Consider the following 25250-nt stretch of genomic DNA (forward strand, 5'->3'; position numbering starts at 1 on the left):
AGGCGGGTCTGTGAGAATCACAGGAGGCTGCGCTTGCGCAGGGGAATCACGTGGTTGCTGGGCCGGGGAAATGGCGGCTCCAGGAGAGAGCGGGGCTTCGGCTGGCGGAGGGAGCACTGAGGAAGCATTTATGACCTTCTACAGTGAGGTGAACACCGAGTGAGGAGTAGTGGCACCGGGGTGACTCTGTCCGGTCCTACTTTCCCAGCGGGCAAAGGCGGTGGTCTTCCTGGCCTGGACCGTTGGGCGGCTCCTCCTGTCTGGCCTTCGGGGAGGCGGGGGGCTGGGGGTGTGTGTTAGTCTCTGCCTGATAGCTGCTTGGGGAATCCCTTGGGCATCGGAAAAGGGGCCAGGGTCCGACGTCTGCGGGTAGGCGACGAGTGTGGCCAACGAAGTGCCAGGGCGCGTGCAGAGGTCCCCAAGTCCGCGGAGTCGGAGCCTGGCAGGGGTTGGCAGAGGCTGGCGTTCTTGGGAGCGACTTAACTGTCTTGGGCTTCATTTTTGTTCTAAACGGAAGCACTCTTCCCTCTTAGTGCTCTGTAATGAGTTGTATTAGTGGTTATTTCTGCTATTCGCGAACGCCAGGCATTATGCATCATGCCAGGTAGGCATTATCTCTGTTTTATAGATGCTGAGGTTTGGGGAGGTGAAATAATTTTTTCTGGGTCCTAAAGCAAATAACAGCTTGGTATCATGTTAGGACTGGAGTCAGTTTGGTCTGAGCCTCGATTACTGTTGCATTTCCAGGGCCTAGGACATAGTGATTGCTTGGTAAATATTTGTTGAATAAGTGAAAGAAAAGCATACCATTTGGAGTCAGAGGACCTTGGATTGGATTTTTGAAAGGCAGTTAATTGGACTGTGGTTGAATTTTTTTCAGGGCATTGATTTTTCAGATTCTCCGTTTCCACTTCTGTAAAGCAAAGAGAATATTAAAACGAGTTTTATGAAGGTTAAACGAGTTAGTGTTTCAGAAGGGGTCTAAGAGTTAAAGCTGAAGATGGACCTCTGTGAATTGGCATGGGTTTGAGGAATGGAATTGCGACCCTCTAGGCTGTGAGCTACTCAGTTCAGCACTATGTCACATTCATCTTTTATCTTTTATTTTTAACAGTGTTTGTTACATAGTAGTTTCTCCAAAGTATTAAATTTAAAAATGGAGTTAGCACAGCTTTTATAGTTTGTCCTTTTGAGATGCCCAGTTAACTTGAAAATGTTGATAAACTGGTACCAAAATTTATTGACCTCTAATGACTGCTCTGCGGTTACACAGGAAATTGTTTCACTTACCATCTCTTAGTTAAAGAGAGAAAGAAAAGAGAAAAGAAAAGTAGTCCTGGTTTGTTTGAATTGAATGAGAGAAAGTACCTGAAGGAGGACCCTTCAGTCATCAATCAATGTTATTGGGTACCTGACATGTACTAGTGTACTGTTTAGGTGCTAGAGGTATGTTAGTGGACAACAGAGAAAAATCCCGTTTTCTTAGAGCTTGCATTCTATAGAGAAGGATAAGCATAAACAAACATGTACAATGTAGTGTCAGGTAGTGATAAGTGCTATGAGGAAAAATAAGTCTGAGAAAGGAGATAGAGTATAGGGAGTAGGGAGTGGCATGCTATTTTAAAGAATGTGAAGAGGGAAGATACTGAGAAGGAATGGCTTTTTATGTTACTGAAATTATTTCCAAACTCCTTTTGGCCATGGGAATAAAGGTGGAATATAACATACCAGTGATACATTTTAACTAGTATTACAGCTTTGACAGTGGCGCCAAGGATGTTTTCCTGGCAATGCTTGGTACTTGTTCTCCTTAGCATTGTCTTTGGGTCAGGGGTTTTTCTTTTTCTTTTCCTTTTCTCTTTTCCTTTCTTTCTTTTAAGATTTTATTTATTTATTTATTTGGGTGGGGAGGGGCAGAGAGAGGGGAAGAGAAAGAATCCCAAGCAAACTCTGCATTGAGTGCAGAATGGGACACAGGGCTCGATTCCAGGACCCTGAGATCATGATCCGAGTGGAAATGAAGAGTTCGATCCCCAACCGATTGAACACCTGGGCCAGGGATTTTCCTAACTCTGTTTGAGTTTGGTAGGCAGTTACTCACCTCTCCCATATACTTTTTTAATGCTGTTTTCAGTATATATTTCAGTGTGATTGTATTTTTCTTAAATAAGAAGTTGTAAATTAAATGAACAGCACAGGTACATCTTCCATCATTACAGTGGGAGCTTTTTGAAAGTGGTGGCTGTGATATATTTATGTTTGAATATTCTTGGTTCCTCAAACTGTTGTAGTTAAAATTCTTGTTTGCAAGTTGAGTAGTTGGGAACAAGTCAGTTAACTTCTCTAAGTCTCAGTTTTCTTATCTGTAAAATGGGGATAATAGTAATATTTACTGCATAGGATGGTTGGGAGGAATAACTATGTATAAAGTTTTTACATTATTAGAATTCAGCAAATGATAGCTATTGTAATTATTCCCAAAACATTTGGCAAACTGTCTTCCACATGTAGACAAATGTTTGCTGAACATGTCAGTAGCTTCTTAAGATGACAATTCAGTTTATTATTGAACTTTACTAATAAAGTTTTTATCTCCCTTCATTTTAGGTGAAACAAATAGAGAAGAGAGATTCAGTTCTAACATCCAAAAATCAGATTGAAAGATTGACCCGTCCTGGTTCTTCCTACTTCAATTTGAACCCATTTGAGGTGAGCTGTCTGATGTTGCTGCGGCTGTGTGATGGGGGAGCTTTGCATAGCTGCAGACCGACTTACCGCAGAACACACACTTAATTTGTCTTATAGTTGGAACTGAGATTTGAGGTTGAGAGGCATAATGTTAAGGAAAATGAGATGGTCTTTACCTTGTTACATATTCTCCATCTTCTACCAACCCAGATATATAGGTCTTCATTTTCAGATGTGAAGGGATAGTTAGCCTTGACAAATTTAGGATCTTGATTTAGTTTGCTTATTACAGCCTTTCTGTTTTACTGCAGTAACAAGTATCAAAAACTCAATGACCAGAAAATGATCATAAGGTTATAGACAAGCAAATATACTTCTTGGGTTTCCTTAGTTTTCTTATTTTATTTATTTATTTTTTAAAAGATTTTATTTATTTATTTGACATACAGAGATCACAAGTAGGCAGAGAGGCAGGCAGAGAGAGAGAGGAGGAAGCAGACTCCCTGCTGAGCAGAGAGGCCGACATGGGGCTCGATCCCAGGACCGTGGGATCATGACCTGAGCCGAAGGCAGAGGCTTTAACCCACTGAGCCACCAGGCGCCCCATTTTATTTATTTTTAAAAGATTTTTATTTATTAGAGAGAGAGATAGCAAGAGAGAGCATGAGCCGAGGGGAGAGGGAGAAGCAGTCTCCCCGGGAGAAGGGAGCCAGATATAGGGCTCAAGCCCAGGACCCTGGGGTCATGACCTGAGCCAAAGGCAGGCACTTAACGTCTTGAGCCACCAAGGTGGCCCTAGTTTTATTTTAAAACTTTTCCTAATTATGAAAGTAAACCATATTTCTTTTTTTTTTTTTTTAAGATTTTATTTATTTGTTTGTTTTTGACAGGAAGTAGGATTTATTGGTGGACATGAATAGGAAGGGGGCAGTGCCAGGGTTCTCATGAGTGCAGAGCCCTCCATTTGTCCAAGGGACCATGATTAGGGATGTATTTGACCCCACAGCCATCTGGGATAAGCTGCTTTTCAGCGATCATGTCTTCAAATTTATCCACATTAAACTTAGTAAAACCCCACTTCTCGGAGATGTGGATCTTCTGGAGGCCAGGGAACTTGAACTTGGCCCTGCGTGGAGCCTGAATCTCTGCTCCTTGTTCTGCAGCTTGCTATGGATGGACATTATGACTTGGCTAATGTGGACCCTGGCTTCTGTGCCCTGGGGCTTCCCAAAGGTACCCTGCATACCTCCTTACAGCCTAGATTGGAGATAGCATGAGGTCAGACCTCCATGTCCACTGGAAAGGACTGTCTCCAAGGTCCCTTGGGGCAACCCATACAGTCAACAGGCTGCATAGCCAAGGAGGCTACTGTTTGCAGCTGTGGCATACTGGACCCCTATGGAGAAAGAGCACAGTCAGCTTAATGGCTGGAGAGATTTGTTTATTTAAAGATTTTATTTATTTGTTTGTCAGAGAGAGGGCACAAGCAGGGGAAGAGGGAGAGGGAGAAGTAGGCCCTCCGCTGAGCAAGGAGCCCGATGTGGGACTTGATCCCAGGACCCAGGGACCATGACCTGAGCCAAAGACAGATGCTTAACCGACTGAGCCACCCTGGTATCCCAAGATTTTATTCATTTATTTGACAGAGAGAAAGAATATAAGCATGGGAGCGGCAGGTAGAGAGAAGAAGAGTGATACGGGCCTCCATTCTGCTCAGGTCATGATCCCAGAGCTAAAGGCAAGTGCTTAACTCACTGAGCCACCCAGGTGCCCCAGTAAACCATATGTCTTAGAAAGATTTGAAATATAGGGGCGCCTGGGTGGCTCAGTGGGTTAAAGCCTCTGCCTTCGGCTCAGGTCATGATCCCGGGGTCCTGGGATCGAGCCCCACATTGGGCTCTGCTCAGCAGGGAGTCTGCTTCCTCCTCTCTCTCTGCCTGCTTCTCTACCTACTTGTGATCTCCGTCTGTCAAATAAAAAAATAAAATCTTTAAAAAAAAAAAAAAGATTTGAAATATAAAGAAAGTAAGAAGGGGCACCTGGGTGGCTCAGTGGATTAAGCCTCTGCCTTCGGCTCAGTTCATGATCTCAGGGTTCTGGGATTGAGCCCCGCATCGGGCTCTCTGTTCAGCGGGGAGCTTGCTTACCCCTCTCTCTCTGCCTGCCTTTCTGCCTACTTGTGAACTCTGTCTGTCAAACAAATAAATACAATCTTTTTTTTGTTTTTTTTAAAGATTTTATTTATTTACCACAGAGAGAGTACACACAAGCAGGCAGAGAGGCAGGCAGAGGCAGCGAGAGAAGCAGGCTCCCTGCTGAGCAAGGAACCCGATGCGGGACTCTATCCCAGGACCTGGGGATCATGACCTGAGCCGAAGGCAGCGGCTTAACCAACTGAGCCACCCAGGCGTCCCAAATAAATACAATCTTAAAAAAAAAACTTTTAAAAAAGCAAGAATAATCATGTGTAATCCCACCTAGGAGAAATAATCACTCTTAATTGTTTATACATCAGCTATTTTAAATGTTTTATTTTAGGGGCACCTGGGTAGCTCAGTTGATTGGGCAGCTGACTCTTGATACCAGCTCAAGTCTTGATCTCAGGGTCATGAGTTCAAGTACCATGATGCTGGGCATGGAGCCTACTTAAAAAAAAAAAGTTTTATTTTAAAACAAGGAGGATGATGCACTTCATTCTTAATATTTCAAATGCTGTATTATATAAAATACATATTTGTATACATTTCTTTTTTATGATTGATTTTTTTTAAATAAAAGTTTATTCTTAAATGTACAACAGGATCTAAGACAAAACTTCATTGCAGCTATAGGTAGCAACAGATGCTATGACAAGGAATCCAGATGTTTAAACAGGAATGGAAATAAGGATCATTGTTGCCTCCGGCACAAGGAACAGCTTACTTTTTGCCAGATTTTTTAATTCCACGTGTAGCCGGGGGGCCTTTACCTGTGGCCTTTGATTTTAGCTCCTCAAGTTTCTTTTGCTCCTCTTTCTGTTTCTGCTTGAATGCTTTATCTTCCTCGTCCATCTTCTTATCCTATTTCTTGGGCTGCTTTGGGAGCTTTCTCTCACCACCTTCACGGCTGGACATGGTGCCTGCCGCTCCTTCCCCAGACCTTGTCACTGGAAGCAGTAGATACATTTTTGAAAGTCTTTATCATTATTATTTAAGTAATTCCTTTATTGTAGGATATTAAACTGGTTTCTAATAGTTTATCACTAAATTTTGGCATGAATATTCTCACAGCTTATAGAAACACTGAGTATTAAAAACTTTTTTTTTTTTTTTAAAGATTTAAATCAGAGATCACAAGTAGGCAGAGAGGCAGGCAGAGAGAGATAGGAGGAAACAGGCTCCCTGCTGAGCAGAGAGCCCGATGTGGGGCTCGATCCCAGGACCCTGGGATCATGACCTGAGCTGAAGGCAGAGACTTTAACCCACTGAGCCACGCAGGCGTCCCAAGAGTTTTTACATTTTAAAACAATCTCAGATTTGTGGAAAGGTTAGGAGTGTACCGTGAAGACTTTCTTAGACTATCTGGTACTAACTTGTCCATATTGCTGCCCTTTTGCCCTGCAGTACTTCGATGTATTTTTCCTATAGATGACACTCTCCTCCCGAAGCACAATATAACCATAAAAATCAGGAAACAAACACCGATAACATTGTTACCATGTAGTTCTCAGACCCCATTCAAACTGAATGTTTGAATGTTACTGTTGTCTCAGTAATGTCCTGTGTAGCAAAAGGATCCAGCCCAGAATCACCTGTTAAATTTAGTTGTCATGTCCCTTTAGTCTTCAGCCTGGAATAGTTCCTTAGCAATTCCTTAACTTTGGTGACCTTACCGTTTCTGAAGATTATAGGCCAGTTATTTAGAGCATATCTCTCAATTTGAGTTTTGTTTGATGTTTCTTCAACTGGATTCAGTTTATGCTATGTTGGCAGGAATATCACAGAAGTGATACTGTATTCTTCTCTTTGCAACTTACAAAGTACATGATATTTCCATTAGCCTTATCCCATGACTAATGATGTTAACTGTACCACTTCAAGAGGTAACAGCTATGTTTATTCATGAAGTTACTTTTATCCTTCTTTGTAATAACTGTTTTATGGGGAGGTACTTTGAGACTCTGTAAATACCCTCTCCTTATCAAGGTTTCAATTTATTCATTTATTAGTATAGATTGAGGGTTTCCTATTTTATTCAGTGTGTTATAGTTGGTATTATTTATTTTATTGCTCAGGTTGTCCCAAATTTGGTGAGTAGGGTACCTTTCAAGCCAGATCCTATCTTTCAAAATGTCTTCATCATTCTTTGATTACTAGGCACTCTTGTACTTTTCCTCACTCAGCCTAAAATTAATCGTTTCAGTGAGGAGCTCTGGTTCCTTTTAGTGAAGGATGTATTTAGAAGTCAAGATGTGGGTGCTAAGTGTACTCATTGCTGTTGGGAATGTCACTGCCCCTAGACCGTCTTGGCAGATAGGGCCAAGGATTGGATGAGTGTGTGTACATGTGTGTGCCCACACGCTGGTGCATTTGCATACATGTGTATATACATGTATTTGCATCCAATTTCAATCTAACACTACAGAGTTTATTCTTATTTTTTTTCCTTTCTATGCTTGTGGTTCCTTTTCGTAGTGAGAACTTCGGCTCTCCCTATCATAAATATAAATATATATATATATATATATTTTTTTAAATTTAATTGATCTTCTGGGGCGCCTGGGTGGCTCAGTGGGTTAAAGCCTCTGCCTTCAGCTCAGGTCATGATCCCAGGGTCCTGGGATTGAGCCCCGTATCAGGCTCTCTGCTCAGCAGGGACATGCTTTCTCTCTCTGCCTGCCTCTCTGCCTACTTGTAATCTCTCTCTCTGTCAAATAAATAAATTATAAATAAATATATATATGTATGCATAATGTATACAGTTGACCCTTGAACAATGCAGGGATTAGGCATGTAAACCCTTGCGCAGTCAAAAATCCATGTATAATTTTGGACTCCCCCAAAATTTAAGTGCTGATAACTACTCTTGACTGGAAGCCTTACTGATAACATATAACATCAGTTAACACATATTTTGTATGTTATACATATTAAATACTGTATTCCTATAATAAAGTAAGCTAGACAAAAGAAAATATTAAAATCATAAGGGAAAATATATTTATAGTAGTATACTGTACTTATTGAAAAGAAAGTCTGTATGTAAGTTGACCTACACAGTTCAAACCTGTGTTGTTCAAGGGTTAACTGCATGAGTGTGTGTGTGTGTGTGTGTGTGGTGTGTGTATGTATGTATGTATTTGAATATATACATCTTTACACAAAGATATGCTAAGGTTGACAGACTGGGGAAGATAGGACATTGTGTTTGAATGAGCAGGACTCCATGACTACCCATTAGAATATTTGTCTTTTCTATTTTCTACACATGTGCTGGCCTCTATAGGGTGGACGTCATTGTCATAGTCTCCTTATAAAGTTGCTTTTTGACTCTAAGTCAGAATTTTAGGTGTTCCTGGTGACCCAGGAATTGAATGACTTTTGCTTCTCATGCAGCAACTATTGAGCCATCTAAATGAACCCGATTTTTCTAGAGAGGTGAGCCGCCTGGTCATCTAGTAAGGAGAGTAATGCAGTCATGGCTATCATCTCAGTTGTCAGCTGAATTGTGAATGGTCTTCCTAGACACTGTCTTACTGAGCAGCAGGCAGGAAAGGGAGGAAGGTAGACTGGGAGTCTGAGGGCTCTTCTCAGAAGTCCTTATACAGGGAGCATTTTTTTCCTTCCTGCCATCTCTACAGCTCCCTATTTGGACACATGTCTAACCTTCAGCCATTACGCAAGCATCTTTTTTTCTGTGCTCTGCAGTGATTCTTGGGTTGAGGGCCCTTCCCCACTTTCTTCTCAAAGCTTAGATGAACCTGTGTCCCTGCTCAGTCCTATCCTTTTCGTGTTCCTTATTTTGATTTAACTTAAAGGTGCCAGCAGGGAGCATCACCAACTTTTATTTTCTTTCTGTCTTATTAAGTACCTAGGAAGGAAAGGTATTTCTCTCGAAGAACTCTGGTACTTGCGTGTTATTAACAGGTCATGGAGGTCAGATGGGACAGAGACTGGATTTCTGTTTCAAGCGGAAGATCCCAAGGGAGGCTGTTACAGTTTCAATTCAGAAACTTGTATAAATGTCAGGCATTTTTGTTAATGTGAGATGATTAGTTAACCCTCTGAGGTCTAAGACTGTAGATTCTTCATTGTAGTATCCCTAAAGCCTGAGACACAGTAGGAGGTCAGAAAACCTTCCAAGAATCTGAACAGATCTGTGGGCTTCCTAAGAACCATATCGGTAATATGGCATTTATCTTGTTTATTTGTTTGTTTTGGTTTTTTTTTTTTTTGCGCATTTATCATGTTTGGAAGAATTACTTTTTACTTGTCTGTTCTTCCCCTGATGGATGTTAAATTCTGTGAGATTAGTAGTGAGCACAGTATCTAGCAGCTCTTGGTGCTCCAAAAATTTGTACCAAGTGGGAAGCTGGCTTCAGAGAGGTTTGGGCCACAGGGATAGGCCCACTGTTTTCTTTGTATTTCCACATATGGCACCTCCAACTCTTAAAGATAGGAAAGGAGTTGGATTAGCTTTGAAGGCACCCAGAGAATATTTGTTGCCTGTGATCACATGTGCACTTGTGATACAACTCTTGGAAAAATAACTTCAGACTGGTGTGTGTGTGTTTGTGTGTGTATATATACATATCTTCTTCATTTTTGCCAAATCATCTGAAAGTAAGCTGTAGACTTGTGAGACTTCATGCCTAAATAATTTACCACACATCTCAGAACAAGAACAAATCTTTGTGTAACCACAACACCATCACGACACTTAAGAAAAACATTAATTCATTAACATGATCATTCTAATGGAGTCCACACTCAAGCAGCCCCGTTTGTCCCTCAAATCCCAGTTATAGCTATTTTATTTGTTTAACTTGGGAACCAGTCAAGGTTTATGAATTGCCTTTTGGTATGGTTAGCTCTGGGCTGTAACTTTATTGGAGGCTTTTTTGGTGTGTCAAAGTGGGAAGTTTTCTTTCTCATTCATTTTGGACACCTGGGGTCTGTTGGGTTTTGGTTTGCTCCAGTACATTTCTTTTCCCCAGAACCAAGGTAAGGTAAAATTCTCTTCTGAATATTTGTGTAGGTACAGCTATTTCCCTTTGTTTGTAAATCTTTTATGGCTGCATACTTCCTCTTGAGTGACTTTTCTCCAATTCCTTTCTCCCTTGGGAAGTCGTGAGGGGACACAGGGAATCTTGAAAATTCTTTGCTTTAAAGTTCTTCTTTTCCCTCACCCTGAATGAATGTCTGCCTAGCATTGCAGAGTGGGTACGCTTCTGTCATAACCTTCCAAAGTCTGGCAAATGCAGCGGTGTTCAGCTTCACTGCCTACCAATAACTTTATTACTATAGGTGGGCTGTTGGAATGTTTTGAAAGCTTGCAGTAATCTTGATGTTACTTGTTACCACGTTTTTAAAAAACACTGCAAGCATCTGACTGAGCTTGGTGATTACTTTGCAGTTTAATTTCTAGTATGTATTTTTCCTTTCAAGGTTTATTTTCATTTTTTTCCTCTTTGCTGCTGCTCCCTACCTCCCCCCTGCCGCCCCCCCTGCCCCCCCACCCCCTGCTACTAACTGATCCCTAGTTCTGCTAACTTCAAATGTACTCTTTTCTAAATGCCATCATTTCTTGCTAGTGCTTCTCAGACTTGAAAAGATTCAGATCATTTGGGGATCTTGTTGTACTGAAGTGGGGCCTTCTCTTCTGAATTTCTAACAAACTCTTCTCACCCTCTGCCCTTTTAGGACCTTCCTCTGGCCTTGAATACCAAGTAAATAAATACTAGGTGCTCTGTTGAATCCATGGACTACACTGTGAAATCATCTGCTTTAATTGTATATAACATTCCCTTCCCCCAAAGCACTTATTATATGGTAATTAAAAAAATATGTTTTCCCTGTTTATTTATCTTTGCATTTCTAGTACATAGCAGTGTGTTCAGCAGATAGTAGCTACTATATAGATGTTTGAATGAATGTATGTATTTGTGGTGGTGGGGTGAGGATCTTGGATGAGGACTGTCTACACCAACTTACCTAGGCTTGGAGAGGAATGATTAAATTTATTTTTAAAAATCAAGGTTGCTTGAAAAATACAGATGATTCCATTTGGCTGTACCTCAGTTCTAATGAGTTGGAATTAGACTTTTCTAGAGTAGGGCCCGGGCATCACTCACAGGTCTTCACGGGCAATTCTGATGTTCACTCTGGGCTGAGAGCCATTGGCGCCATGTGATTTACAGATATAAAATGGAGCCCAGTAGACCCTTCTGGATTGAAAATCAGGGAGCCAGCCAGATTTTTTTCCCTGTTGCATGTTTATGCTTTTCCCACATTTGCGAAGATAAGTAGGGGTGTGTAGGGGGATAATTTCCTAATGAATGAAGGGAAAATGCAACATGGTCTGGAAACATGTCTCTGGGTATAAGGTAAATTCTGCTGATGGAATAAAAGTAGCTACTGTATTGAGAACCCTAAAGTGGTTACTGATGGTTACTGATTCTGTTACTGATTTGCTCATTTATATTTCTTTTTTCTTTTTAAAAATATTTTATTTTTTAAAAATAATCTCTACACCCAATATGGGGCTCGAACTCATGACCCCAAGAACAAGAGTTGCACGTTCTACTGACTGAGCCATTCGGGCACCCCTCCTTTATATTTCTTGAGCATTTTTTAGAACTGTGTGCCAGGCACCGTTCTAGAATGCTGAGTACTGTTCTAGATGGTGATTATAATATATATAATTACTGGATACCTGTTACATTCATAAATTCTTTTAATCTCTTTTACAGTGTTGATTTTGATTCTTTCAGGTTCTTCAGATCGATCCTGAAGTGACAGATGAAGAAATAAAAAAGAGGTTTCGACAGGTACAGTACTGTTTCCCTGTAATAGATGGAGCTTGATTTGGGAGTACAGTAAGCGCATGATTCTCTAGGACTTCTGTTATGACTTATGGGCCAAAATTTACTTTTTTTAAAAGATTTATTTATTATAGAGAGAGAGCATGCATGTGTACGGGTGGCAGGGGGTGACGTGGAAGGGCAAAGGGAGAGGGAGAGAAACTCTCAAGCAGACTCCCCACTGAGTGGGGAGCCCGACACGGAGCTTGATCTCACAACCCTGAGTTCATGCCCTGAGCCGAAACAGAGTCGGATGCTTAACTGACTGAGCCACCCAGGTATCCCTTAACTTTTCTATATTTAACCTTAAGGCTATGTAACTCTTAAAAAAAAAAAAAAAAACCACACCTCACAGTGACAAAATTCATAAATAACTTAAAGACTACGGCTTGCCTCTAACATTCACACTGCCTGCAGTGGTAGATTTGTTGGTAGGCTGTACAACAGCTGCATTCAGCAGACTTGAGAAAGTTACAACAGGAGTGTACCCACTCTCAAATCAAGGCATACGATTGGGAGTGAGGGCGCAGAACAGAACAAATTTGACTTCTGAATAGAATGAATTTTATATCCAAATAGAATCTTTCCAGCCCCTTAATCAGGAGAAATACAATATAGAACAGTAGAACTTAATTCTCTGCCTTCCCAGGGAGAATATGTTAAATGATTTGTAACAGGTTTTTTTTTTTTTTTTTTTAAGATTTTATTTACTTATTTTTAGAGAGAGAACACACGCAAGCAGGCCGAGGGAGGGAGGAGCAGAGGGGGATGGGAGAGGGAGAGGAAGGAATCTCAAGCAGACTCCCCTCTGAGCACAAACCCTGACTCAGGGCTCTATCTCAAGACCCTGAGACCTGAGGTGAAACTGAGAGTCAGATGCTGAGCCACCCAGATGCCCTTCATAACAGTTTTTTTTTTTTTTTTTAATTTATTTATTTGTTAGAGCAAGCGAGCACAGGCAGACAGAGTGGTAGGCAGAGGCAGAGGGAGAGGGAGAAGCAGGCTCCCCGCGGAGCAAGGAGCCCGATGTGGGACTCGATCCCAGGACGCTGGGATCATGACCTGAGCCGAAGGCAGCCGCTTAACCAACTGAGCCACCCAGGCGTCCCATCATAACAGTTTTTAAATTGTTTAAGATCTCCTTCCTCAGTTATTTTATCTTTTGCAAACTTAAATAAGTACCCAAGAGATACCTGGTCTCATACAGAGTGCTTTCTTCCCAGTCTGATGTTTCATAACTTGAGCTTACAAAATTTTATAGTAGCCTTTTAAAAAATGCTTCTAATTTTGATAGCTGAGTAATCTCCAGCCTTTTCTTCTAGGAGTTAAATAATCATACTCCTTGTAACCTGTCTTTACTAACTGGATTTTCTGTATATTTCATGTCCTTTTTTTTTTTTAAACTTCACCCAACTTTTTTATATCTCTTATGTTCTTCATATTTTAAGAGGACCTGACCAGTGCTAAATATAATTCTCAGTTCCCGCAGGACATCCTTGTTAACATCTAGTGTTGTGCCTCCTTTTTTGATACTGTAATTGCCCCCACTTTGCTGACTCATAATCATCTTCTGATCTATTAAGCCAAGATTTTTTTTTTAAGATTTTATTTATTTATTTGACAGACAGAGATCAGAAATAGGCAGAGAGGCAGGCAGAGAGAGAGGGGAAAGCAGGCTCCCTGCTGAGCAGAGAGCCCGATGTGGGGCTTGATCCCAGGATTCTGGGATCACGACCTGAGCTGAAGGCAGAGGCTTTAACCCACTGAGCCACCCAGGCGCCCCATAATTTCCTAACTTTTTATAGAGTTCTATTCTGCACCTATATTCAGCTTTTCTTTTTCTCTAAAATTTCAGACTTCCTATTGTAATGCATTAGCACTCTTTCCCAATTTAATAAACAAGCATTCAGATCCATAGAACAACTATTATGTAGCTGTACAAAGAACTCAATAAGAATTCTTTAGTCATTAATATGATGTAATAGTTAAGAGTGTGAGCTTTAGGGGCACCTGGGTGGCTCAGTCAATTAAGCATCTGACTCTTGGTTTTGGTTCAGGTCATGATCTCAGGGTTGTGAGTTGGAGTCCCACATCAGGCTCTGTGCTTAGCGGGTGGTCTGCTTCTCTCCCTCTTTCCCTCACCCTGCTCACGCATGCACGTGTGCACTCATGCTCTCTTTCTCTCAAAGAAAGAAAAAAAAGTGTGGGCCCTACACCTGTTTGACTTGAGTTCCAGTCTTGGCTATACCCCTTATAAGCAGTTTGAACAAGTTACTTTCAACCTTTCTGTGCCTGTTACCACATTTGTAAAATGCACATAATGATGATAGTTATATGCTAACTGTTGTCAGTGCGTGTTAGACAGTATGTTAAGTTTCTTACTTGTTTTATTTCATCCTTAAGAACCCAGTAAGACAGAGGTACCTGGTATTGTCCTGTTTACAGAGGAGGAAACTGGCACAGAGATAGGCTAAGAGAACTGCTCAAGGTCTTAGAGCCGGAAGGTGACTGACATTGGAATTAGAGCTCAGGATTCTGGCTCTCCAGTAATGCTGGATTTAGCATTTGATTCCCACTTGTATCATTTCCCCAACACAGTCCCACTGTTCCAACTAGTTGATTTTGGTCTGTTAATGATAGTAGGTCAGTGATTCTTAATCCCAGCTATCTGAAAAAATCTCAGAGATTTTTGCTTTTTATTTTAACTTTATTATAAAAAAATTAAAAAGGAAGAGTAGAACAGTGAACACCCATGTACTCATCATCTGTGTGTAACGGTTCACCTCATTAACTCTATGTTTTTGGCTGAATTGTTGTAAGTTACAGACAGCATGCTACTTTACCCCAAATATGTCATCATGTGTCCCCCCAAGAAAAAAAAAGGACATTTCCTTGCATTTCTTACTTGTCATACCTAGCAAAATTAACACTCCAGTAGAGGTCTAGAAAGTACAGTTGCCAGAGACTGATCAGAGGTTCTGAGGGTAGAAAGTAGACCTATGTTTTTAAAAAGCTTTACAGAGTTGGGGGCTCCTGGGTGGCTCAGTCAGTTGGGCATCCGACTCTTGATTTCTGCTCGGGTCATGATCTCAGGGTCATGGGATCAGGCCCAGTTGGGCTCTACGCTCAGCAGGGAGCCTGTGTATCCCTCTCCTCCTGCTCCTCTCCCTGCTCGTGCGCGCTCGCGCTTTCTCTCAAATAAATAAATAAATAAATAAAATCTTAAGGAAAAAAGGCTTTACAGGGTTGGAGTGCAGCCAGAACTAAGAACCACTACTTCTTTTTTCCCCAAAGATTTTATTTTATTTCCAGTTAATATACAGCATATATTAGTTTCTGGTACAATATAGTGATTCAGCGCTTTCACGCATCACCTGATACTCATTGCAGTGCACTCCTTAGTCCCCATCTCCTGTTTAGCTCATCCCCCTGTACTCACCCCTCACCCCAAGAGAACCATCACTTAAGATTACAAGTTCTTTTAGGAAAGAGATCATGTCTCACATGTGCTTTAGCCTCTTCAGAGCTCGGTATAAGGGACGTAATGGGAACCGGGTGCTTCTCAGTTTCTCTTCTGCAACATCATGGCATCCTCCTAATATGAGACTTTTATTTGTTCTTAAGTTTGCGATTAAAACCCTACATGTCTCTCAGCCGTGCATTGACCTTCTGGTGAATTTTAAGAACCGGTATTTCTGCACATTTTATGATATTTATTAATTTGTTGAAAAAGCTTCCAGCTGACAGGGCTTTTTTCCGTAACACCTTAGAGCTTTTGGTTTGGAAAGAGGCACAGTGCAGGTGAAGAGTTACTAAATGTTCCTCTCGTTGACAAACCTACCTTTCCTCTTATTTTAGTTATCCATATTGGTGCACCCTGACAAAAACCAAGACGATGCTGACAGAGCACAAAAGGCTTTTGAAGGTATTTGTAAATTTACCTGCTTCCAGGAACTATTTTATCAATGCTAGGGACTAACTGTTCCTTGTCCTGGATCAAGAAAGGAATGTTACAGTTTTGTCTTCTGGTCATGAAGAAGCTGTGGTTTTCAGTAGAACAATTGTTCCAAAGCAGAATGTTGCTGTTTAAGAAATAGATCTTAACTTTGCTTTGTTAAAACTTTTACGTGCCAAGACTGTTACTGCGTAGGATCATTTTTCTTTTTTGAACATAAAAAAAATAACTGGCAGTATTTTATCACCGAATTAAATCTAGATGTGGTGTATTTAGTCTTGAGGGTATATTTAATTTTTTCCAAGGCTCTCAAGGAAAGTCATTGCTATAGTTGTATGTTTTTTAAATTAGTTTAACGACAATAAATAATGTAACAAAGTAGGGGATGCTTTTAGATGACACAAGTCCATTTACACTGCCTGAGTATAGTTCAGACTTTCAGAGGGTGTTTGCAGAAACAGTTAATTTCAATGTTTTGCATTAGCTGTGGACAAAGCTTACAAGTTGCTACTGGATCAGGAACAAAAGAAGAGGGCCCTGGATGTAATTCAGGCAGGAAAAGAATACGTGGAACACACTGTAAGTATTTATAGTGCTGCCGTGTTTACAGGAAGTATTAGCAAGCCTTGGGCACCTTGCAGGAGGGTAAATGTTAACGTAGCAATACCTACTGGTGTAACTTGTGATCTCTTATCTGGTCTCCGAAAGTTTGCTGTGGTGCTCTTGACTAGGGCGTGCCCTAGAGCTCAGGGTGTGGAGTGGCTAGGAGGCTGCCCTTCCCTCTTTCCTTACCAGCCCCGGGCTGCATAGAGAGGTCCTCTCTTGCCCTCTCATCACAGTGTTGTCACATTATCCAGTTCTGAGAGGGGAAGAGTGGAGCAGCCATGATGATTTTTACTCTTGTCTCTGTGAAGGGGTTGGAACGTGGGCTTGAGAAAGATTGGCAAGGGGTCGTGAGTAAATTTTTTAAAAAATAGTAGGAGGTGCGTATCCGTATTAATAATAGGGTTTGGGAAGGATTCAACTGAAATAAGTTCAGTTATAGTTGATTTTATTTTTTTGCATTGCCTAAATCTCCCTAGTGGTGGGAAGTGTTAAGATGGCTTGCGTGAGGTAAGAAAGGTCTTTGTTTTAATGTTTTACTTGCTGGGCAAGAATTGTGAGGCCATTTGTAAGAGCTGTTTCAGTTGGGAGTGAATATGAATGTGACCTTTTCTTTGAAGCGCTTTGGAATCTGAAACAGAACTGTGTAACCAGTAATAATAATAATGAGTCCAATTTAGATGAAGAAAATGAGTAAAAAGAGAAAGATGGCCATAACTAGGCCTTGTTGGTCATACGTTGGAAGTGGTACCTATAGGCCAGATTTTGGTAGAAATCAGAAAAGGACCTGACAAATTCTCCTTAAATTCTTGTGGTAGTTACTTTTTTCTCTGTATTTTGCCTATAAAGGAGCCGTCCTCAGGCTTTTTGGCCACAAGGTGGCAGTAGGGTTGTTCTGAGCTTGGAAGGCGCTGGCTTTTCGCTGGAGCAGTAGTGGATGATTATTAGAGTAATGACATTCTTGTGTGAAGGAGTATATGTAATTTGTTTTCTAGATCTCAGTGGTGGCCAACGCGATAAAAAAAAGTCAGTTAATATGATTGGTCTAAGGGGGTTTCACAGTGAAAATTATCAATAATGCAGTTGTTGAAATACCAGAGAACAATTAAACTTAATGCCACAAATTTGGTAGCTTGTTCTAAAACTTGACAAATACATTTTCTTTGCTATAAACACTTAACTACCAGCCGCAAAAGAGAGTTGGGTAATCTGTTCAATGTATCCAAGGCTCTTTGGCTCTGGCCTAGGATCTGATGAGTTGGGGACAAGTTCACTGCTGGTCCCCTTCCATCCTTCCTGGTGGATTGGCTTTTAGATGAGGTTTAGAGGAAGGACCCCTGGTTCGTAGTTCTCCTTTGATTGCATTGTTGTTGTGGAGGGGGAGGGGCAGAGGCTCATTTTATTTCCACGTAAATCTTTGGTCATGCCTGTACCTGCAGAAGATGCATGTGCCATTTGTGTGCAGCTCAATGGATAGTCTCAATTTTTTGATGAAAAACATTCTTTTTAGGTGAAAGAGAGAAAAAAGCAATTAAAGAAGGAAGGAAAACCTACAAATGTGGAGGAAGACGACCCTGAGCTGGTGAGTGAGATTTGGAAAAAGCCACGCTGTCCCCTGAGCTTGAGCCCACCGATTGCTGGGTTCAAGAGAGGGAAGCCTAAGGAGTGACGCGTACGTGCTGGAAACATTTTGTTTTAACTTAAAATATTTAAATGTATGTCCCTGCACCTATTTTTAAGTCTCGCCCTTTTTTTTGTCATAGGGCCATGGCCTTTTCTTTCAATGTGTGTCTGCTGATTGGCATTTGCCATTGACTTTATTTTATAAAACACACACACACAGCATCATCCATAGTTTGTACTTCTAATGTTTTTTTGCAGTACGTTGAAACTTAGGTATTTGCGAAACAAAACTTAGGTATTTGTGAAGCAAAACCCAAGAGCAAAATCCTAGCTGTATATGATTCATTGGTTGTTTTGTTTTGTTTTTGCATAAAGAGGAACAATAGCTTCATTGCTTTGCCGGGTAAGGAGGCTGCAGCAAGCTAAGGCCTTCGGAAGTGCAAGCCCACCCAGATGATTTGTTTTCCAGTCTTTATCGGATGTCTCAACCTGTACCTAATTTCACAGCAGCATTTTAATGTATTTTTTATGATTATTTTTTCTTTTTAAAGATTTTATTTATTTATTAGAGAGTACGTGCCCAAGCAGGAGAACAGCAGGCAGAGGGAGAAGCAGGCTCCCTGCTGAACAAGGAGCCCGATGTGGGACTCGATCCCAGGACCCTGAGATCATGACCTGAGCTGAAGGCAGACACTTAACCGACTGAGCCACCCAGGCATCCCCAATGCCAGTATTTTTAGGGACTTAAGTTTATTGAATCTTTCTAAAGCATTCCACTTAGTTTGAAAAGGAAACCAGAATCATTTATTTGTATAACCATATTCATCAATTTCTGTGATATTTAAATCTCATAGTAGTTGTTGCACCTGGCACAGAGCACTTTGGGAGCAACCACAGGTGACTCTAACCAGCTAGTAAACGGCTTTCCACCAGCCATGAGTACTCACTGTTCTCCAGGTGTTAATTTACAGAGAAACGGAGAACATTGCTTCATCCATTGGGGTTTTTTTTTTTTTTTTTTAAGATTTTATTTATTTACTTGATGGACAGAGATCACAAATAGGCAGAGAGGCAGACGGGGGGGTCGGGGGGGAAGCGGGTTCTCCGCCAAACAGAGAGCCCGATGCGGGGCCTGATCCCAAGACCCTGAGAAGGTGACCTGAGCCGGAGGCAGAGGCTTAACCTGCTGAGCCACCCAGGCACCCCTACTTACCTTGTTTTTAAAGATTTATACGAGAGAAGCTGTCTTTCTAGGGAAGCTTGCCTACAACTCCTTGCTTCAGTGATTTTGCTGACAGTGACTGGCCCCGTCTTCTGTGTGGTAACACTGCTTGTGAACTATGAGGTCACCTTTTGCACTAGCCACCTGTTTTGAATTTATTCTGTCCCAGTATTTCAGTTTTTTCTCCTCCGTCTTATTTTCTCTTCCCTTTCCTTTAATGATCTCTGGTCTTTTTTGAAGACCCTCTTATAAATACTCCTTGGTTCTCCTGAGTTTTTATGAACCCTAACTTTTTTAAGTTGTCTTTTTTTTTCCTCCCCCGATTATAAAGGAACACATGCTAATGATAGAACATTTGGAAAAAGCAGAAGAATATAAAGAATTCAATCATCAGTAACCATCCGTCCAAGAGATTTTGGAGCCTTTAAAGATATTGAAATACTCATTACAGATGCCTTCACTCCTTTGATGTTTGCCCTTAGCTTACTGGGGTTTGTCAGTGTTGCTTTTATTGAGCAGTGGCTGGCAGATAACAGTATTAAAAAGAAGTGACAAATTCTGGGGCTCCTTTACTTCCCTTTCTCTCCGTATATTACTCTTTGCTCCAGTGTCTCTGCTTTTGGGATTTAGGCTCTATGAAATCTGCATGGTGGATTAGTTTCTATTTTTCTTTGTATTTTGGGGGGAAAAAGTTTTAAAGATAGTTCTGTTTTCTGTCTTATGTTGTGTTATTTTTTTCCCCATCTGTGCATTAGTTAGAGTATAAGTTCGACTGCATGCAACTGAGACCCAAAATGATGGTGGTTTGAACAAGACAGTGATTTGTTTTCTGTCCTGTGTAATATAGTCTTTGGGAAGATGGCCGCGGTATGGCAGCACTGGACCATGTGTCATCCAAGGACTCATTCTCCTCTCTGTGGCTCTGCCAAGAAGGATGCCGCCCCCTCCTCACAGTCCAGGATGTGTCATCACCTCACCCATGTGCCAAACAGCAGAATAGAGGAAGGGGACAAGGAGGGATACATGTACTCCCTCTAAGAACATTCTAGAAAGTTGCTGTATCACTTCTCTTTATGTCCCACTGTCTAAAACCTAAGTTACATGGCCACACCTAGCTGTAAGGAAGCCTAGGAAATACAGGCTTCTATGTTGGGTGACCAGGTACCTAAAGATAAGGGATTTTACGTGGAAGGAGAACAGATGATGGCAGGTGGGGGACACATAACTAATAGCTCTGACAATTCCGCTGTAGTCAGTAACTGACTCCTGAAATGGGTCTGCTTGGTAGCAACTTTTAGTACCTGGCTGGGAGCCTGGCACAGAGTAATTTATAAGATATTTGTAAAAAGAAAGAATGAGAGTTTTTTTCCCAAGGTTCTTTGGAAGAAAGGGTCCTCCTACATGGTTGTGATAAGCAGGTAGAAGTTTTTTTCTCTTTGGTGTTTTTCACCAGAGCAAGTTTCTTGCGTATCATCCTCATGGTGAAAGTGGAAAGATCTCCTACGTGGTTATGTTATTTATCTCCCAGGAGAGAGCATCCTTTAGTAATTCTCTCTGAAATCTTCCTTCCTTGCCGGTTCTAACATGCTTTTTGTCTTGGGCTCCATCTAAAAGTGCTTGATTCAAGTTACTGGTAAAATACTGACTTTTATTTTCTTTTGTTCTTAATTTTCTTGTAGTTCAAACAAGCAGTATATAAACAGACCATGAAACTCTTTGCCGAGCTGGAAATTAAAAGGAAAGAGAGAGAAGCCAAAGAGATGCATGAAAGGTATACATCAGACTATTTAATCCATCTAAATACCTAGATTAGCCAAAATTGGTCTTTGGGATTTTACTAATGAAGGATTTTTCTAATCAAGGAATTATATACTACATCATTTAAGAAACTGTATAAAATAGTTATCTGAAACAGCCAAACTTTGGAATCCCTAGGGTAAGAAATTGTCTCTGACTTTTGGGAAATATTGAATAGACCTGTCCTTAGGTAGTTTGTAATCAAGAGTGGTGTGTGTTTTCTTCCTGATTTCCTGGAGTTATAGAGTTAGTTATTGATTTTTTTTTTTTTAAGATTTTATTTATTCATTTGACAGACAGAGATCACAAGTAGGCAGAGAAGCAGGCAGAGAGAGTGAGAGGAGGAAGCAGGCTCCCTGCTGAGCAGAGAGCCCCATGCGGGGCTCGATCCCAGGACCCTGGGATCATGACCTGAGCCGAAGGCAGAGGCTTTAACCCACTGAGCCACTCAGGCGCCCCTATTTATTGATTTTTTTTTGAAGATTTTATTTATTTATTTGACATAGAGAGAGAGACAGTGAGAGAGGGAACACAAGCAGGGGAAGTGGGAGAGGGAGAAGCAGGCTCCCTACTGAGCAGGGAGCCCAACGTGGGGCTCAATCCCAGATCCTGGGATCATGCCCTGAGCCAAAGGCAGATGATTAATGACTGAGCCACCCAGGTGCGCCTGTAGGCAGTTATTGAGGCCAGAACCTTTTGTGTGACTAGTGGCTGCAGCTTTGGCGAGTCTGTAGTATTTACTGTGTAGTGAAATCACTTACAGTATATTTATTGTCCCCAAGTATGATTTCCCTTGCTTATCAGAAATCTTGAGGTTAATTTGATTTATGTATTTTGTATTGTTGATGAGTGTTTAACAGTAACCATGTTTTGCTAGTTGAGGTTGTGTGAAGTGTCCTTGTTTTGGGTTTGGGTCTTGTCCAGAGATCCTCTTGAGTAAGACCCTCTGCTGTTGTTATGGTCATTCTACTGAAGTAGGCCGGCCTAGGTTCTTGAGACGGCTTTCTCCCAGACTGAGCCCCGAACCTAGAGACAGAGCCCATAACCTACGATTGGTGTTGGTTGACCTTGACAACCTCACACATCTGTCCGTGTAACTAGGGTATTTATATCCTGCCCTGTAGCCCTGCCCATGTGCCCCTGCTCCCATCTGTGTGATTTAGAATGAGACATTCATGAAAAGGCTCTGAGTCTTCTCCAGACAGTCATTTTTATAGAACCCTAGGGAATTGATTTACTTTATATACTTGCTTCTGTGGGGAGATTGCTTAACCTGTATGGTTAAGAGAATCTCTAAGTATCACATAAATACTCTGGTCTGGTTCTTCCTAGGAAGCGACAAAGGGAAGAAGAGATTGAAGCTCAAGAAAAAGCCAAACGAGAAAGGGAGTGGCAGAAAAACTTTGAGGTAAGTTTCCAGGGTGGGTAGGGATTCTCATTCCAGACTTAAGAAAACTTCCCAGCATAGAGACTTGGTTCCTGGGGCACTGCCAGGACTGACTGGGGCAGATGAACAGAGAAAGAGGAGCAGGAGCTTTGGAGAACGAGTCCCAGCTCAGCTGCCTGTGCGGTCTCTAGCTTTGGCAAGGGCAGGAAGGGTCCCTGAACAGCTTCTTAGAGATTATAGAACGCACAGCTGCCAAGTGGGCTCGAGAGAAATGCTTTGCATGTTTAGATTAGGCAGTAGTCACGGAGTGGTGCTCTACTTAAGAGGTCTGTTAGCAGAAACTAGAGGTTCTTGTGACCCTGATAGCCTGGCTTTTGAACTTGACTCCTCTTTAACACCCTGGTTACATTTTTCAGGTTTGCAGCCCGTTTCCTGAATTCAGCCATGTTTGGTGTCTTTTCTTCTGTAACATTCAGGTCTCAGGCTAGGGACTGGTTAACCAGAGTGGATGACTGTTTCTGTCCCCCTGCTTGTATGCAGGGAGAGAGAATGAGTAGGTCTCCTGATAAGCCGGGAGAGACCCTAGTGGCCCTCTCAGCGTAACTGGCTGGTCACTGTGCTGGCTTTGAGCCTCTGTCCGAGGTTTGTGGGGCCAAAGGCAGGTGCAGTGGGAAGAGTGGCGGTACTGCTGGCTATGCGTATGACCTTGAGAAAGTGATCCGACCTCTGAGCCTCGCTCGGGGTTGTCATTTGTCATTTGTGAAATGGTAGCAGCGCTGCCTGCGGCAGGCAGCTGGTTCATGGGCCCTGGAAGTAGCAGCTGCTGACTCTCCAGCCCTGAGGTCCCCAGCAGATGTTGTGATGATGTCGTCCTCTTCTTCCAGCTCACAGCTGGTCCTACTTGCTAGGGGTGGGATGCCACTTTTTGTGGGCCTGTGGAAGTGGGAGGAAAGCTCTGCTCTGTTCTACTCTTGGTTTATTCCAGCGGGCTGAGCTGGGCTGGGCTCTGGGGATGGCAGAGCAGGTCCAGGCCCATCTTCTCGTTCACTAGTTCCCTCATCCCAAACCTCTTTTGTGCTCAGGAAAGTCGAGATGGTCGTGTGGACAGCTGGCGAAACTTCCAAGCAAATACAAAGGGGAAGAAAGAGAAGAAAAATCGGACCTTCCTGAGACCACCGAAAGTAAAAATGGAGCAGCGTGAGTGACCAGCTGGGCTCACCGCCACGGAACCTTCCCCCAGCGTCTCCCCTCCTGCTTTGAAGGACTCATTCTTTCCTCCCATTGCCACCCCAACATAGAGTAGTAGTTGCTTTTTGTCCATTTTGTTTTCAATACAATTTAATATCAATCAGAGTAATTCTTTTGTACATTGAAATGAGGGGCTCAGTTAAAAACGAAACCTTCCCCTAACCCCTACCCCTAGATCAACCAGGATTGGAAGGTGCCGCTGTGAGTGTTACCTTCTCTTCCCACAGCCTGTAACTTAATGTTTTGTACTTCACTGAATTGTGATGGTTAGAAACTTCGTGTATAGTTTGTGGAAATTATCCAATTAAACATATTGCTTAAAATGGTGTTGCCGTGACTTCAGAGACAAGCCTGGGCCACCTTAGGAATCCCCTTCGCTTCAGTTGCTTGCTTCCGGGCGTGGCATCCTTTGAAGCCCCAGATCAGACCGGGAAGGCAGCGGGCACCCAGAGCAGCCACTCAGTGCCCTGACCTCCCGCGGTGTTCGGCATGTGCTTTCCCTTCTGACTGACCATTCTGCGTGGCATGAGGCTCCGAGCCACCCAAACCTGTTCACTTTCCAAAGAGCTAGCCATCTCCCACCCAGTTGTGTCCTAGCCTGTCTGCATTCATTAGCGGTCATATTCTGTACGTGGAATAAATTTTTATACCCTAACCATCGATGTACTCTTCCTTAGGTACTACTCCAAGGGTGGGGCCCTTGGCCCGACTCTGAAATGCTCTGGAGTTCCACAGAGCTGCTCCTCACTGCTCCCTGCCACTTAATGGCTGTGCCTTAGTTTCTTCATCTACGAAATGGGAATATAGGTCAGTGTGGCAGCTTTCAGGGAGGGTCAGCGATGGCATATACAAGTTTGCCCTCATGGTGCTCAGAAGGTGTTTGCTGAGCAAATGAGTTTGCTGATTATGTCAAGAATTAAGTGAGGTAATATATGAAAGTGCCCAGCTTGTAGTGCATTCTCAAACGTCTTGCTGGCTGTGAGACAGAATCCGCTCCCAGGTGGGACACGAGGTGGAAGATAGAAGGACGACACCTAAACTGTGAAGACAGGAGAAGCTGGGTGACTTAACTACATGTGACACCATGTTTTGTAGATAAGCAAAGAGGTACAGTAATCACGGAGGCACACCGTCTCGTATCGAGACACTGCACTTGACTTGCACTTGACACTTTGACTTGCTTCTCTGTGGGAGGGGACAGAAACTGGGGTGTCTTGCTGTCCTTCCGAGTGCAGCTAAGCAGTTGACACCACAGATGAACCTGAGCACAGAGTGGGGGTGTGGCTCTAGCTGGAAGCGGACAGAGGTAGAGAGGGGCCCATACTCTGTCACCCTGCCGAGTGACACAGGTCCGGAGGGAATGCAGACTGTCGTGTGCAGGGAGCAGCAGTGTCTCTTGCAGCCAGGCCAAATGCTGCCAGCCTCACTCCCGGATGTGTGTGGACACACCCCTCCCTTCCTCAGGGGTTCTGTGGTTGTCCTGCGTCAACTGTTTCGCAAGCTTCGGAGGGCTGGGCCTGGGCTTTGCCCCCAGGAAGCTTGTGCCAGCAATCAGTGGTGGGTGTCCTTGCATTCGACAGATAGGCTGGCGTAGAAATAAAATGTGAACTCCAAGGGGCCCTGCTGCCTGCCTCAGACTGCTGGGGCCCATGGGTGAGGGGGCAAG

General features: G+C 42.5%; 1 protein-coding gene and 1 pseudogene across 3 annotated transcripts; one reads left to right on the forward strand and one right to left on the reverse strand.

Moving 5' to 3' along the window:
• The first annotated feature begins 41 nt into the window (after positions 1–41).
• DNAJC8 (DnaJ heat shock protein family (Hsp40) member C8) lies at positions 42–24239 on the forward strand. 2 transcript variants are annotated; one of them, XM_080800670.1, is made up of 10 exons: positions 43–148; positions 2608–2709; positions 10590–10718; positions 11660–11716; positions 15608–15674; positions 16189–16283; positions 17818–17889; positions 20832–20923; positions 22282–22357; positions 23419–24239. In XM_080800670.1, exons 3-10 carry the CDS (start codon positions 10647–10649, stop codon positions 23539–23541), a joined length of 654 nt encoding a protein of 217 aa, XP_080656796.1. In that variant the 5' UTR covers positions 43–148; positions 2608–2709; positions 10590–10646; the 3' UTR covers positions 23542–24239. The 2 variants fall into 2 exon arrangements, with proteins under 2 accessions (XP_080656795.1, XP_080656796.1); XM_080800669.1 differs by lacking the exon at positions 10590–10718 and having other exon boundaries at positions 42–148.
• Positions 5607–5801, reverse strand: LOC308342172 (translation machinery-associated protein 7-like; annotated as a pseudogene). The gene has a single exon. The product of its transcript is annotated as a translation machinery-associated protein 7-like (transcript).
• Positions 24240–25250: the final 1011 nt, after the last annotated feature.

The sequence above is a fragment of the Martes martes genome (assembly GCF_963455335.1).
Source record: "Martes martes genome assembly, chromosome: 4".
NCBI classification, from domain to species: domain Eukaryota; kingdom Metazoa; phylum Chordata; class Mammalia; order Carnivora; family Mustelidae; genus Martes; species Martes martes.

Coding starts and splice junctions, on each gene's coding strand:
- DNAJC8 (XM_080800669.1), top strand. CDS start 71: ATGGCGGCTCCAGGAGAGAGCGGGGCTTCGGCTGGCGGAGGGAGCACT. Junction 2,710..11,659: donor TCAATTTGAACCCATTTGAG/GTGAGCTGTCTG, acceptor TGATTCTTTCAG/GTTCTTCAGATCGATCCTGA. Junction 22,358..23,418: donor AGTGGCAGAAAAACTTTGAG/GTAAGTTTCCAG, acceptor TTTTGTGCTCAG/GAAAGTCGAGATGGTCGTGT.